Source organism: Plectropomus leopardus, chromosome 1 (assembly GCF_026936395.1).
Source record: "Plectropomus leopardus strain MGB_pleo_1.0 chromosome 1, ASM2693639v1, whole genome shotgun sequence".
Taxonomy (NCBI): Eukaryota; Metazoa; Chordata; class Actinopteri; order Perciformes; family Serranidae; genus Plectropomus; species Plectropomus leopardus.
The window spans coordinates 9504431-9520578 of record NC_142176.1 but is presented as its reverse complement, the minus strand read 5'-3'; the positions used below and the strand labels follow the sequence as shown (position 1 = coordinate 9520578).

Below are 16148 nucleotides of genomic sequence, written 5' to 3'. Positions count from 1 at the left end.
CTGCTTCCTCACAACTTCATTGGAAATGTAATAATGTAGGTTGAAAGTCACAAATTACAGTTTAGATTTAGTTGACTTGTAGCCCTACTTTTCAATAATTATTATTACTTAACCAGTAATTTTACTTACATTTTAATTGTCAGTTTTGTACTTTGTTTAACTTCAAGTCACATTTGAGTAAAAGAAAAAGTAACAAAGTCCTAAACAGTTTGAGAAAAGAACAGGGAGGGAGACAAATCAGCAGCTGCATTATAGAGGAAGCTGCAGGTTTGCCTGCTGTCACCTGTCTGTCTGAGGCTGCAGGTGTGTGTCTGCTCTCACCTGTCTGTCTGAGGCTGCAGGTATGTGTCTGCACTCACCTGTCTGTCTGAGGCTGCAGGTGTGTGTCTGCTCTCACCTGTCTGTCTGAGGCTGCAGGTGTGTGTCTGCTCTCACCTGTCTGTCTGAGGCTGCAGGTGTGTGATTGTGGCCACAGGAGGGCACAGGAGTATCACATACTGTAAATGACACCCTTCGTTTAGCTGACATTCTGGAAAAAGATTCCGTGTTATTGGTCTTGTTTTAATATTGATTAGGTTTCAAAAACAAGAGTACTTTATACAGACAAATATGTAGACTTTCGCCATCCCCTTTTACAGTTAAAAGCTTGCTTGCTGCAGCTAATAGATGCATATACCAAAATGTGCAACTACTAAAAGTAATTGATAGCTTTTTGGAGCAAAATAATGAAGTATATAAAAAAAATGTTTACCATCAGTTTTCATGTTTCCCACCATTTCTGCTGCCCTGAAATGTCACACAAACGTCACAAATCAGCAACTCAGATATTATCGAAATTTTCCAACAGTGACTTTTGAGGGCTGTTAATGTGCTCTTAACTCATAAATACAATATTTCCATGTAGTGTGAGAAGGCAGCACATGACCCTCCCCACCGATGGGGGGCGCTGCGCATTAACGAGGGGGGTCACTTTCAAACGGGGGACACATTTCATCGCAACACCTGCATTTAATTTGTCCGTTGTTTACCACCGTAGAAACAAAATGGCGGAGTCGGCGGAAGAACGCCGGTGTGTAACACAACAGTTAGCGACATAAACGGCTCATTCAGGTCAATAAATCACAATGACTCTTAGCTCGGGTGATTATAATATAACGAAAACACAGTTGCGTATATTACATTCAATATCTGCTCCTAAATCTTCCCAGCAGGCGACCAACACCATGACGATGGCAGACCGCCGACAGAAGCTAACATGCTAAATGCTAAAACGGCCGCTGAGGATTTTCTAGCTTCGCTGGTGTGTGAGGACTTTCTGCTGAGTGTGGACTGGTTATACTGGGACCAGTGAGACTAAGCTGACTGGAGGAGGAGTTCGCGGTCTACAAGTTCTAGGACAAGACATCAGACAGGTGAGTCCGGCTTTGTTTTGCTGTGTTAGGTGCGTTTGCTGCTGCAGCTGCTGTGGAGTTTCTGTGTTGTTGTTGTTGTTGTTGTTGTTGTTGTTGTTTTGGGGATGTTTTATTCTGCTGTTGTTTCCTGCACCGCCGCGTGCTCACGGATGGTTATTATTTGGCGTTTTGTGTAGGCAAACCGAGTTTTATCCTCTCTTCTGGTTTTGTTGTATTGCTGTTGTGTGATCGATGATTGTTTGTGTGGACAGGCTCCATGTATCTGTTTATTGATACGGAAGTTGTTGTTGGTGTTGTTCCGTTGTGCGTATGATAATGTGCTTTTTTGTGACATGAAAGGTAGCTTGTGTACATTTTAATTGACCCATTTTTTTATTGTTATTGTTAAGTTCATCATAATACTAGTGACTTATTTGTTTCACGTAATAGAGAGCGCGGTGATGATAAAACATATAAAAAAGTACATGTGAAGGTGTGGTAGAAACCTATAATGGCTTATATAAAAACCACACTGAGAAAACATAGAAATAATAAAATATAAACAGTCAAAGCATCAATAGTAAGTTGCTAAAAATACCACAGTACAAATACAGGATTAAAAAAAATGTAAATATGCATAATCATTATGAATGTCTGAACATCAGTCACTTACTTTAAGAAGCGTATTAATGTTTATATATAACAGAGTATGCAACGATAAACTGACACTTAAGCTTTACTATAAAAGCTTATATACACAATTTTAAAGAAACAGATTTTTTGAGTTTCTGTTTAGTTTTTATTATCTATACTCTCCATTTATTCTCTGTATAATTTCTTACAACTTGAAATATAAACATTACTCCAATCTCCCTGTCTTATTTTTAAATAATGCAGCTTTATATTTTTGAACAGTAAAAAGTAGAGGGGTCCATCACTAGCATCTGGAAAAGTGCAGGGGACATGTCCCAGGGGTCACCCAGTTGGTTTTAGCTGTTTGTTGATGTGCAGATTATTCTGCTGTTGTTGTTTTTTTTTTTTGTTTTTTTTTGCACCGCCGTGTGTTCATAGGTGCTTTTGTTTTTTGTCGGTCATTTTTGTGTAGGCTAACTGACTGCATATTGTTGTAGTGCTGTGGCCCGCAGGTGAAGGTGGTTGTGTAGTTAATAGTTGGTTGTATGCACAGACTGCAGATAGCAGTCTATAGAAAAAGAAGTTACTGTTCATGTTGGACTTTTGTTGTTGTTCCACTTGTGCACGTGATAATGTAGTTTATTTTGTAGCATGAAGGATGGTCTGTGTGCAATTTAATTGACCTTTTTTATTGTTATCTAAGTATTTTTTCACACAAATAACTTTACTTTGACAGTTCTGGCTATCATAATGATTAAAAAAAACTTTTCACAAAAACAAATTTGTAAATTAAACCAAAATATGTACAGTAAGGAGTAAAATGCTCAGATTTTTGAGATTCTGTTTAGTTTGTTGTGTTGAACCTGTGGCTCCACTTGCGCATATAATAATGTGCTTTATTTTGTAGCGTGAAAGGTGATCTGTGCACATTTTAACAAACCGACTTTTGACTGAGTACATTCTCACACAAGGAACTTTACTTTTACTTATGTAAGAATCCCTTTAAGTGACTGTACTTTTACTTAAACATTGTAACACTCTGCATCCGTGCTAGTACCTTTTTACTTTAGTAACATAGTCAGGGTTGGAAATTCACTTTTTTGTCCGCCTGTCACTGTGGCTGGTGGATAATTAAATCTACCAGCCAGTCAGTAGGTTACCGTTGATTTTTTTTGGCTGGTGATTAAAGTTGATCTAGTACATTTTACCAGCATTTGGCTGCTGTCTGGTGCTAATTCCCAACACAGGATGACTAAATAGTTTCTTGCGCTTCAGCTCATAAACTTTGTGTTTTCTCCTGAGTGCCTGATCTGTACTGTTCGTGTGCAACACTAAAAAGATACAAGAAGGAAGTCAGATTGCTCACTTCCAGGCTACTTCCTTGGAAAAAACTGTCCGTATTGCCTGATTGGGAAAGGGAGTTGTTAGATTTACTAGCCTGACGTGACATTTTACTTGCCCTGGGCAATCCTTATTGTTGAGCTCTGGTAAAGCCCTTTAATCGGTATTTTTATATTAACACTTGATCACATGACTACGTGTATCTAAAGAGGTTAATAATAGAGATGAACCCACAGAAGATTACCATCAGACTCAGCTCTACAGAGCATTATAGCTTTATTCAGCTTAATGATTCTGCTTTTATCAGTGTTGTTTCAGTGGGGAAACTCTCATTAACCCATTAAATAGCAGATAAATTAAGTGAGTAGAGCCCAGGTGAAGTCAGATTTTGGAGATAAAGTGATGATATTTTAACTCAACACCCAAATAAATACCCCCCTCCTGTCAGTGCTCCTTCAGGAGTGTATAAAGTTTGTTTTCTTTTTTTAGCTGTCACACAGCATGCATAGCTAATGGTACTAGAGGACTTAATAGATGAATTTCACAAAAAAATGTATTGAATTTGAATTGCAGACTGCGCTTTATAAATAAGATTTAGTGGGATAACATATTTTTTAAAAAAGGAGGAAAGATATAGAAGACTCAAATATACATAACGCATAATGACCGCAGATGTTTCTTTAGGAAAATGAGGCATTTCAGTTTATAAAGACTTAAAATATGAATAAAATAAAATTGAAGGAATGAACTGAAGGGAAGAAGTCAGAATATGAACATTTCTTTATTAAAATGTCATTCACTCTTAAATAATATATAGAAACATGTGACACAACAATACCAGCATCCCTTGTGTGTGTGTGTGTGTGTGTGTGTGTGTGTGTGTGTGTGTGTGAGAGAGAGAGTCTTTTTGTGTGCGTACTATGAACAAACAGCTATTATTCACACGGTACAAAATGGTCCTCAGTTATCATCTGCAGCAGAAACCTGTCAGGAAAATGTCTTGTTTTTCTGCTGAGATTATGGAACACAGCAGCCGTCTTCAGTTTGTTCAGGAGGCTGAAAACTGAAGAAACTTGACTCAAACTTCAGGGAAAATGATGTCGGTTTTTGGGTTTTTTGTGGAATATGAGTCCTTGGCTCAGTCAGGTTCAGAGCGGCTCGTAGATGCTGTTGGGTTCAGCAGGGGGACTGGAGCCTGTAGGGCTGTTCTGAGGTGATCCGGGGCCCTGGGGGACTACACTGTCACCCGGAGGGGCCACAGCTGGATCTGTGCTGATCCGCTGTACAATGCTGGACAAACAGTCCAAACTGGAAATGAGGGAAGGTTTACTGCTGCTGGAATCTGTAGGAAAGAAACAGGCAACATTAGCGTTTTATCAGCTGGCTAAAATGTCAAATAAATGAAGAGGCAAGTAACAAATTGAAAGACAACTCTTTTATGTTAATCAAGAAGCTAGTTGTGTTTAAGAAGAGTATTGTAATTCTACAGGCAAAAAGTTCACAAGTCTGTCATGTCATTTTAATGAACGGGGGGGGGGGCAGTCATTTAAAAGTAGAATCAAATCATAAACTGGTTACATTAAAGGAGAAAGCAGACATGTTTGAGGAGAAAAGTGGTAATATCAAGAGTGAAGGTTATGTTGTAATGTTTAAAAGGAGAGGTGAGTTACTTTAAATTGGCCATAGTAAAAGACAAATCTGTTCTATAAGCAAAGAAAGTATACATATTCAACAATAATATGGCCATTTAAAAGAATGAATTGGTCATATTAAAGTATAATCTAGCTATATTAAAAGGGAACGTACAAACAGCGCATTAGAAATGAGTCACATTCAAACAGAAATTGGACATATGAAAAGAAAAACAGCTCTTAATCATCTCAAAAGATTGAAAACCTGAGTGTGAAACTGACCGTCTTTGTGGCTGCAGTAGGAACCATCACTGTTCTCACTTCTGGTCGAACACGGAGAGATGAAATCCATCTGGAAACGCACATCAATAAAGTTGATTTTAGACAGCGAACTAAACATTGATGATTTATTAGAGGACAAATGTTTGAGCAGAGGAACAATACACACAGTTGATGAATGTAAAATGTTAAATTTCAGCATGATTTACGTTTAAAAACAGATTATTTCTTTAACTTTTAATGTATTTTATATCACTTAATTACTAATGTCTTTATATAGTTAAAAGTAGATATTTGTTCTACACACTTTGTTGGGATTTTCTCATGTTAAATTACAAAAGTTAAATTACAAAATACAGCATGTATTTGGCATCAACATGCTTGGTACCACTTGTGATTTGTTTACAGCTATACATTGTCAATCTGCAAAACTTTTCCTCTAATTATCGAAAGCAGAACTTCCCTGTGCGACACAAACAACAAAACAAAGACACAGGCCAAAACATATTTCACATTAAAATAACAAATTGCTAAGTTATGTTTGAGCAGTTTTACAAAATCTTATTATACATTTATTTCCACATTCTTTCCAAATAAATAGCAAACTGCTGGTATTTGAAATAAGCCGACTGCTTTATATTTGGAGCATATCTTATTGTTTATTGCAACATCTTAGAGTTTTAAAAAAGTGGCCTAAAATGGGATTTTAAAGACTCCTTTTATGAAGGATGTATTGTAGCACTGGAGCCAAGAAAATATCCCAAACACATTCCAAACATTTCATGTGGCAACACATGAACCGTTCAGCTGTTCTCAGACTCACCATGCCATCGGAGCAGTTGGATCGGGGGCTGGAGGCGTCAGAATCTCCACTGTAGTGCTCCAGTGGGGGGTAGAAGCTGTCGTCTCGGCTGGTCCTCAGCAGCGCCTGCAGGGACTCAATGTAGCTGATGGCGTTGCGGAGGATCTCCACTTTGGGCAGCCGCTGGTTTGGATTGGAAGCTGTGCAGCGCTTCAGCGTCTCAAATGCGTCGTTGACCTTACCGAGCCGCCGCCTTTCCCGCATCGTTGCTGCTTTCCTCCGGTCTTCGTGTGACGTTTTCCTCTTGCAGGCCTTGCAGGCCCAAAGCAGGCAGTGCCCTGCCTGGTGGAGGCCCCCAGGAGCCCGCACGTGCTCGTCCTCCTCTGCGATGGGGACATGGTGGTGATGATGGTGATGAAGCTGGTCCTCTGACTTCAGCAGGCCGGCGTGCATCAGCCTTGAGTCAAGGTCGTCGAAAAAGTTCATGTCACTGGTGCTGAAGCAGGGGTCATCGTAGAGGTCATCAGCAGTGGAGAGAGGGAAGGGAAGGTCGGACAGATCCATCGGCCTCTGCAGAGAATTCTCTCAGAGTGACAAGAAGAAGAAGAAGAGCAGGAAAAGTCCCCTGAAAAATTCTCAGATGACTGAAAAAGTCTCCACAAAGTGTCTTCTATTTGTCAAATTTAAAAGACTTTAAAATACAGTAAAAACTGAAAAAAAGGAAGGATGTCTCTTAAAAGTCTCCCGTCAAAGTCATCTGGTTACAAAGTGGAAACTGTCTGCAGAAGAGATCAGTGTGTTTAAAGGGCCAGTCTGTGTAACTTCAGCTCCTTCAGCTTGGTTTGTCTTTATAAAAGGGTCAGAGTGGAGGCGGGGCTGCAGTGTGAGTGACCAATGATCTGAGAGGTGTGGTTTGTGTGTGCGTGTGTGTGTGCAGGAGGGTGTCACAGAGGTGAAACTATGCAACAAAAAGGAAGCAATAAAAAGTCTGTTTAGTTTCTCAACAAATCATTCAATCTGCTGTTGAATCAGATTTTTGGATTTCAAGTAATAAGTAATTAAAAAGTCAGATTGAAACTAAAATGGATTTGTTGTAGCTCTTTTCGTTACCAGCCACGGCAGTGAGGCTGGTATTGCTTGCACTTTGTGGGTCTGTGTGAACAATTGTGTGAACCAAATGGGGTGCTGGTGAGACAGTCATCATTTTAGTTGGAATAGTAATTTCTAAATTTAATTTTCACAAAAAATAATATAAAAGTGATGATGATGTGTCTTTCTGAGGTCTGTTGAAAACATTTTCCCCCACATCTGGAATTGGATTTGTTGGCAGGGCCTTTGTAGCAACTCAGTGCTTCATTTATAATTATATGTTGTGACACATTTCAGATTTTTGCAGCTCATGCACTTTGGATATCTCATTTGGCCATATTACATTTTTGTGCAATTGTGCAGCCCCATATGTATTGTAAGGGGAAGTACCACAGAAGTCATTTTGAGTACTTTACCAAGTGATTATATGTCTCTCTTTTTGTTTGTGGACAGACTTTATCACTGCAATAGCATCACAGCCGTGCAAGATGCATTCACAAAACTTAACAGGTGTGTAGTTGAGATCACAGTAGAGGCTGAGTTGGGAGATGGATGTGGATGTGGACTCTCATGGCTTTTATTCCAGTCTTTTTAAGTTGCAGATTAGATTAACAAGGGGTGTAATCCCATTGCAACATGGTCTCTAGTTTGTTTGTGTTGGTGTTTTGAGCATAACCGGACACACTACACAGATATTTTACCTCTCACAATCAAAACATGATCCAATTTCATTATCTGTTTTCATAGTGTTTTAGTGCCTATAAATACTTGATGTTGTAATTAAACACTCAAGTTACAAAACACTCCTCTTAAGTATTAAGACAAGTGTAATTTTACTGAATGGTATTTTAGGGTCTTTGAAAAAGTCTGATTTTTTTATGTTGTCAGGTCGATCAAGAAAGGCCAAAACTTACCAATAATTACACCTTTTGCATTAAAATAACAGTAACATAGGACCCTAGATGTAATATATAACTTTGTTTGTGTCAGTCTGTCCAGTTGCATCAGACTGACGCAGAGATGTGAACGCTCAGTGCTCCAGACTCATGTCCTGCTGAGGAGGTCATAGTGTCACGCAGTTGTCAGGTCTCTGATCTGTGTGTGTGTGTGTGTGTGTGTGTGTGTGTGTGTGTGTGTGTGTGTGTGTGTGTGTGTGTGTGTGTGTCTGTGTGTGTGAGTGAGTGATCACTGGACAACAGTTTAAGACAATTTGTTCAAACAGGTGAAATGATCTCAGCTCACAGACAGAGTGATTTTCATTTGTTTTTAAGTTTGAAGTTGTCTGTTTTTGTCTTCTGTAGATTGTGTCTACAAACGCTTAAGTCTGCGCGGCTGAAATCACAATGGTTTCACATTATGCAACACTGATCATAAGTTTCAGAGTCAGATTGTGGGGAAATCGTATTTATTATTTGGCATAAATGTGAAAAAGCAGAAAACGTGTGAGATATTTACAGTTCACTGCATGACCAGAACTAAACTCTTTGACTAAAATAATGTAACCATGGCACTTTATTTTAACTTGAATCCCAAAAACTAAAACTAAGCTAAATGAGGATGGCACGTCTGTTAACATTAGATTAAAATCAAAATTTTACTAAAAATTTGCTTTTCATAGATTATGATATTAAGTAGTTTGTTGGATAGCAAATCCAGAAAGTTAACTTAAGTTTGACATCCCGATTCCCATTTCAGGTTCAACAGTTCATTTGAACATTCTCATGCATTTAGGTGTTTGTTTATTTGTTGTCCTGTAAAAGTGAGACTTTTCACAGCTTCGGAGATATAAAGTGTTAGTGTGGGACAAAACAGCTCACATCACAGACTCCTCACAGCTTAATGGGAAGGCAGTACGTTAAATTTAGCAGCTTGTGAAATCCAAGACAAGTGCCCTTTAAACCGAGGCTGGTATCATTCTGGACTCTCACACTCCCCCACCTCCTCTCCTTGGGACACATTCAAATAAACCGAGAGAACACGAACCTGATAGCAGCTGAATCAAATGCTGAGATACAGGTGTCACTCTTTTCCCAAATTTTCCCAGCTCTATTTAATAGATTATTTACACAGATGTGCAGGTCAGTGTCCACATAAGAAATAGAGAAACAAATAAGAAAAAGAAGCTTAAACAAGTATTTTTTGGCATGAAATGCTTCTTAAAGAGTTACGAACGACATTCCTGTTAGTGTTAGTAGTGAAAGTGTGATTTTAATAGACTGTAACCCATTGATAAGAAAATTACATTGAAATAATAATTCATCTTTTCTGCAACATGTTACATGATGTGCAGTTAGGTCAATGAAAAAATTAAATTGTGCACAGACTGCATTTTACACAAGAAATGCAGCAATGTTTTTGTTCATATAATTAAATTCTGCATTGATTAATTTTATTTTGCAATAATACTAAAAACAACTTAAAGGATATGACTGACGACTGTCATTTGACGTTTGACATTTCATATTGTCAGCAAATCCCATGAAACAGTCCAAACCAATAGTGTGTTAGTTTCTGACTGCTTACGTGTGGCTCTCAGCTCCAAGCCTGCTGGTTTCCACTGAGGACAGAAATGTTTTTTAAACAGATTACAATTTCATAGTTTATTTGTAAATGGCCAGGTATTTTCTAAAACATCTGGTCACTGTAGTTTTTGTCATAGGTGTAGTGCTATTTTTTTAGGTACCAGAGTGCACCTTTGATGCACGCACATGTGTGCATGCTCACGGTTAAGCTGTGGTTCTATTCAAAGGTTATATAACCACTGTTTTTATGGTTGCAAATTTAGATACTAGTCAACTATAACTGACCATACGATCAAATGTTAGACAGACTTTATAGTTTCATCATATTTCGAATATTATGCAACAGTCAGTCAAACAACTAACTATGTTTAGACAGTTTTAAGTAATAACATGGTTGTAGTAGCAAATAGAGACGCATTCGAAACACCCATTCTGAGGAAATGTTGCAGTGCAGGCAGAGGTCCAGCTCATCTGATAGGCTAGACTAGGGCTGGGTGATACGGCTTTAACAAATAATCCCAAGATTTTTCGGCAGCACACGATATATACCTCGATATTTTGAAATCTCCTCCAAACTACTGTACAGTACTACAATACAAAATTATTAAATATACTTCAGATACAAAAAAAGTAGCTAATGAGATAAAATAAAGTTACTTAATCTAATAAATTTGAATAAAATACTATTATAATGTTAAATAAAGTAAAGTATAAAATTAAATAGCGCAAAAATTAAAGTTGTTATAGTTAAATATATCAAAGCAGGACCTGTGGTGCTTTTACTTTGAAGACCCGATTCGTCTCGGGTTGGAATTGTTGATGTTTTTCTGTAGACTTGAAACTTCTGGTCAACAGTTTGATGTCAGTGTAAGCAGAAAGTTAAACTGTAACTGCAGTATGAGGATTCATCCACTTTGAGCTGGAAACAAAGTAACAGCTTTCCAGTTGATATATTGCAAAGATTTCCAAATTGCACTGGTGCTCCCAGGTCACAAAATATGGCAAAATAGTCGCGATCAAACGCCAAAATGAGTGTCATGCCGGTGGCTAAAAAAAACCCAAGATCATTTATGCTCTGTTCGTGATAAAGTAATATCATACATGGCACGTGGGACAAGCTGCGATACATCAATTATATTCGATTTATCGCCAATCTGTAGGCTAGACTATGAAAATGTAGCTCATCCAGCTTTCATTTCCTGCTGGCATTGTGGATGTAGCACAACCTTACCAAGTTTAACATGCTAAATTAAAAAGAAAACAATAAAACATCAGCTAAGTTATAAAGGCTACAGTTAGCTATCTAAAGACTGATAAGAACATTTTGAATTCACTATAAGGCTACCAGCAGCTACCTGCAACTTTTAAGGTGGTATGTTTTCTGCCATGCTGCTCAGTACATGAGCTGACAGTGTAAGGGGGCCAGCACCGGATCCAGCTCTGTGCATCTGGAACTCAGCCCAAAGACATTTGAGCAAGTAGCCAATCAGAGGCCAGATATGGGTCAAACCGAGACCAATCCCAGTCCAGCAATGAGACAGGTTGAAGCTAAAATATTTGAATGCTTGGCAGCTGTCACACTGCATAACAACAGATATACATCAGGTAAACATAGTTTTAAAACTACTTACACTGCTTTTTTATATTTTATAACATTTTATAACAATTTATTTTAGTACCAATTCCTATATATTCTCTCTACTTGTTTTCTCTTTTACATATCCACTGTATATTCACTTTATAAATCTAAAACCAAGGTAATATAATACCAAAAATCTTTAACCTTGAGCCGCTTTTTTCGTGCTGGTTTTTATTATAGTAATATGTCGAAACACTGGGCTTTTTTGCTGATTTGTTGGGAAAAGTTCTGCTTTTCATTGTTGTTGTCAACTGACGTCCTCGCCACCCCTCCCTGATTCTTCAAAGTCCTAATCATACTGTCTATTTGTGAGTGTGATGCCTGGAAATGGTACGCCTCCTCACTCCTCCGTCCCTGCTTGCTTCAGCCGTTCGCTTCTTTTGATGTCAGAAGTGTAGGAGGCTCAGTGTGTCAACACTGTGTACATGGAAGTTAATTTGGAGTCAACAAAGTGTTTCTTGAGACTTAAAAAAGTTTCACAGGAGACACAATAGTAAAGCAAGGATAAAGAGTTGTGATTTATTTTTTTTTTATGTCTCTTTGCTGGCAATAGCCATTCTTCTGTCCTTCCTTCCCCTGCGATATCTCAAGAACACCATGAAGGAATTTATTTTTTTTTGTCTCAAAAATTCACTTGGACTCAACAATAAACTGATTAGATTTTGGTTTTCATATGTCAAAGGTCAAGGCAGCTGTACTGTTGTCACTCACATTCACACTCACTCTCACACCTAAATGTATTTTAGGGTCTCGAGGTCACCCTTTCATTTGCACTAGTTTGACTGGTTTCAATCTGGAGTCCTCAGAGTAGACCAGCCTCCCCAGTTCAGAACAGTTACTGCTGATCAGATGCTAGTGGCTCCAAGTTTTGCTTCTCACGTATCAGCATACAGTCAGGTCACAGAAAAAACTACTGGCTTCTCTAAAAGATACTTTCTGTGATTTTTTTGGGCAAAAAAACCCTAAAACAAAACAAGTGTTATTTTAAACATTTACCATTGTTATGACAGTATTTTTAGAATTCCAGATGTAATAATCCCTACTGCTAAAAGATAATTAATCAGCAGGGAATGATCACAGTCAAGAAAAGAATCTGCAGTAAAAAAGTCTCTTAATAAATTTTAATTCTAATATCATTAACAAAAATAATAAAAATTGACAATTGACTATAGCTAAAGCAAGCTTGGATCCCCTCTGCAGATTTTTGTCAGCCGAAGACGCAATTACTCCTCTCTCTGTCAGACAGTTAGAGGACTCACTTCCTTTTTGACATTAAGTTATCAAAGAGAGCCAACACAGTCCTTTTCCACTTGGTTATCGTATTGTCCGTCTTCAATCCAGATTTTCTCTGGTTTTTGAGTTTGTCTGAAGCTCTTAATCCCATTTCCGTCTGCTTGGTGTTCCAGTCAGTGTCTCACATTTCATTCAAGAACCCTCAATATCCCACCAGGGACTGATGCCAGATCAGTTTATAGCTTTGGATACCAGGCGAGGGTATTTTTATTAGGCGTGTGTGTCTGTGTTGTTCAGGGCATGTTCTGCTGTTGTGTTGGATTTGTATTTATGCTTTGTGCATTACAAACTTTGATGACTTTTTGATTTTTTCTATCATAAAAACTGGACTTGAACTTTAATGATGCAAAATACGTCAACACCTGTAACTTGAACATTGCTGGTAAAATTTAATTTGGATTTGTTCATCTTAATTACGTCAGTCAAGGAGGTTATGGTTTGTTTTGGGTTTTTTTTTTTTGTTTGTCAGCAGGGTTATGTCATGATTTTTAAAGAACTTGGTGGAAGGTTGTATGATGAGACAGAACCTACTAAATTCCAGGGTGGATGCACAAATTATTGTTTGCATTCATTAAGGTTGCAAGATGGGACTTTTGGCTTTGGCAGAGGTCTGCCCTCTCTGAGGCGCCCTTCTAGTTAGTTTATGAATTTTGAAAATAACAGCTGCAATTAATAGTAACTTCTACTATATTTTCTTAATTTATTATTTAGTCCATAACATTTAATTAGCGGGACAAAAGGGACGACAGAAAGAAATACACATATAATGATTTAAAACTAAATAAAGCACCAAAAAGATTCATTCTCTCCTGGTTGATGTCACCAAGTAATTAACTTGGTGTTTCCAGCTCAGATGTGTGAAGTACACCTTTGTCAGCCAATGCTGTTGTTTTTCTTCCTAGTGAACACAAACAAACAGTATATTTTCAGCTGTCATCAACATCATCATCAAAGCTCAAACGAGGAAACCATGAAACCTCAATCTGATCCGATCTGCTGAGGCTGGACATGTTGGGACACGTAGAAACAGGACAGGGTGACAGTCTTCTGGCCCTAGATGTGGTTTCCAGATGGATCAGAGTTTAGAGGGACTCCCTAACCACACAGCTCTACCCCTCCTCTGTTTTACAACTCCCGTTAACAGTCTAAACAAACCGACTGTCACCTGGATTATGAGTTGTTTCACTTCTCATAGCATCCCTACTGCCAGAATAAATGTTTAATTTTCACGTTTCTGCAAATCGTGGATATGTAACATTTGTTACACTGTTTCATCGTTGATTGGTGTCAAACAGTGGGAGTATGAACCTGATAATGAACATAATTTCCCCTTAAAATATAGCAATACTTGTTCACACACAGGTTTAGAATTAACAGGAAATAAGTGAACTTTAAATGTGAAAGTGTAAAGTCAAACTGTAAGCACACAAAGCAGTTCTTTGCATGCTTTAAGGATACAATAATTTGTGCACCAGCCCAGAAATTTAGGAGCATCCGCCTCAAAATTGTATAGGTTCTCTCTTGGCCCATACTACACACTTACAGAAACACAAAAGGCATCCAATCTGAATCAAACTGAACCAACAGCGCAGGCAGCTTCAATAGGCAACAGGTGTACAACTTCTCTGTTGACTGGATGAGTGACGCTGCCACCAGGACTGACTGTGAATTACTACTTCCTGTTTCATGGCAAGGTGGTTGACCTCTGTACTCACTGTGATGGCCGTGACTAACTGGTCTAATTGGATGCAAGTCGCCTGCTGGGACACACACACAGATGTCCCTCAGTTTTAGATATGTTTTCCAGTACAGGAAAGTTAAAGTGACCCTTGATCATTTTTCTACCACTGTAGTGTATTTGGGCTCTAAATATTGAATCAGTGTGTTTTTCTTTGGGCCCTCTGCAGTCCACTCTGTGATTAGATTGAACAGGTTTATATTGTGATTTGTCAGTCCAAATTTTGTCTGGCACTAACCCCTCCATTTCTGACATGAGGTTTGAAGAAGAGCTTTGCGAAAACAACATTTTTCCTGTTAATTCCAACTTGGCAGGCTCCATGTGTTCCTGCACATGTTTTGATACTGAGCGTACAGTTTCTTTAACCCCTGATTGGTGATTTCTTCTAATCTTACTTAACTGTTGCTCGGAGTGTAGGTGTACATTTTCGAAACAAAACCTACGCTCACATCTTTGTCTTCTTCTGCTTTTGCAGTTGTCAGGCTGGTTAAACCTTGTAGCCACAGAGTTTTGTTTTAACAAAAACTCTTCATACAAAATAACATATAAAAGCATGAAAGACATTTCAAAAATACAGAGTTGTTCTTTCAGACTTCTGACTGGACCCAATTAAGCTTTTATGGCAGGAAATTATAAACTTTTAGTAGGTTTCAACTTCTATTTATCAATTCAGAAAATTGACACCGGTGAGTTGTTCATGTTAACTCTTGTAAACACAGTAAACGCAACTGTGTAACCACGCACTAAATGCATTATGCAATTATAGTAGTATCTTTACCGCAACTGTAATATAGTTCGTGAGGCTGTGTTGTTACAGCGCTGTAAATGCTTCTGATACATAGTCATTGAGCTGCTGCTGCTTGCTCTGATCTGAACTGTTGCATGACTCCTTGCTGCTCCGTGACTTTTCAGTCATTGTTCCTGAAAACTCTCACGGTTTTCCCCTCTTATGAAACAACACTGAAGCTATGAGTCACCACAGCAGAGAGAAAACCACAGAAATGTATTTCTTCACTTGATTACACAGATTTTGGTCAATCTGACCTGCTGATTTTGAAAGTCACATCTTCAGATACAGAGGGGAGGGACAGTCAGTCACAGCAACAGAAAATTCATTGGATATTTATTGTTTTAAGACATATATTCAGTAGAAGACAGTAGCTACGTATATATATGCATGACCTGCACTTGTACTTTACTTTAGCTTTACTTACTTTAAATTTTCTGGACATTTCAGATGGGAATATTTCACCTTTTAGTCCACTACATTTATCTGACAGCTATAGCTGCATTAGCATACAAATTAAGATTTTATACAAAACATCCTGTGAAATACAATGAATCTTAAACCATTAAACTACCCAAAAGTAAATGATTTCAAAAGTAGCTCTACTTTGACAAGCTATAACGTTAACACACGCTGTACATATTATCAATGAAAATCCAGTAACATTTATATACAATATTTATAACTCTGAAAAAAAGCCATTTTGCACAGTGAGTACTTTTACTTGTGACACTTTTGATAGTACAGTTAGTTGCTTGTGTTTTTCCAGTGTGATATTATTAGTCTTACTTAAATACAGATTTGAACATTTGTCGCCCTCATAACAAACATTATGATCATTACAGACTCTGATTTACAGTTTAAGGTAGCAGCAACGTCTATCTTTCTGCTTCCATAATCCTCCACTCTGTTTTGGTCTTGCAAACACATCAGGTCCACCTTTGTCTTCACTCCTCTCGGGGGGTCAAAGGTTAAATCAATTCAACCTGCTCTCTCTATTTGC

The 16148-nt window shown here is 38.1% G+C and overlaps 1 protein-coding gene and 1 long non-coding RNA gene across 2 annotated transcripts in view; one reads left to right on the top strand and one right to left on the bottom strand.

Moving 5' to 3' along the window:
• The first annotated feature begins 987 nt into the window (after positions 1 to 987).
• The window catches only part of LOC148190358 (uncharacterized), a 54063-nt gene continuing 38902 nt past the window's right edge, over positions 988 to 16148 (top strand). Inside the window, exons 1-2 of the long non-coding RNA XR_015775652.1 lie at positions 988 to 1110; positions 1212 to 1412. This is a non-coding gene — a long non-coding RNA (uncharacterized LOC148190358). The remainder of the gene's footprint in view (positions 1111 to 1211; positions 1413 to 16148) is intronic.
• Positions 4157 to 6887, bottom strand: LOC121946654 (myoblast determination protein 1 homolog). Its single transcript, XM_042491329.2, has 3 exons — positions 6099 to 6887; positions 5279 to 5348; positions 4157 to 4707 (listed from the first exon to the last, which is right to left on the bottom strand). The coding sequence occupies exons 1-3, from the start codon at positions 6639 to 6641 to the stop codon at positions 4514 to 4516; spliced, it is 807 nt and encodes a 268-aa protein (XP_042347263.1). The 5' UTR covers positions 6642 to 6887; the 3' UTR covers positions 4157 to 4513.

Excerpts from the sequence above, each read along its gene's own strand:
- LOC121946654 (XM_042491329.2), bottom strand. The coding sequence starts at position 6,641 with ATGGATCTGTCCGACCTTCCCTTCCCTCTCTCCACTGCTGATGACCTC. Across the intron at positions 5,349-6,098 it reads CCAACTGCTCCGATGGCATG|ATGGATTTCATCTCTCCGTG; the intron begins GTGAGTCTGAGA and ends GTGCGTTTCCAG. Across the intron at positions 4,708-5,278 it reads CTACTGCAGCCACAAAGACG|ATTCCAGCAGCAGTAAACCT; the intron begins GTCAGTTTCACA and ends TCTTTCCTACAG.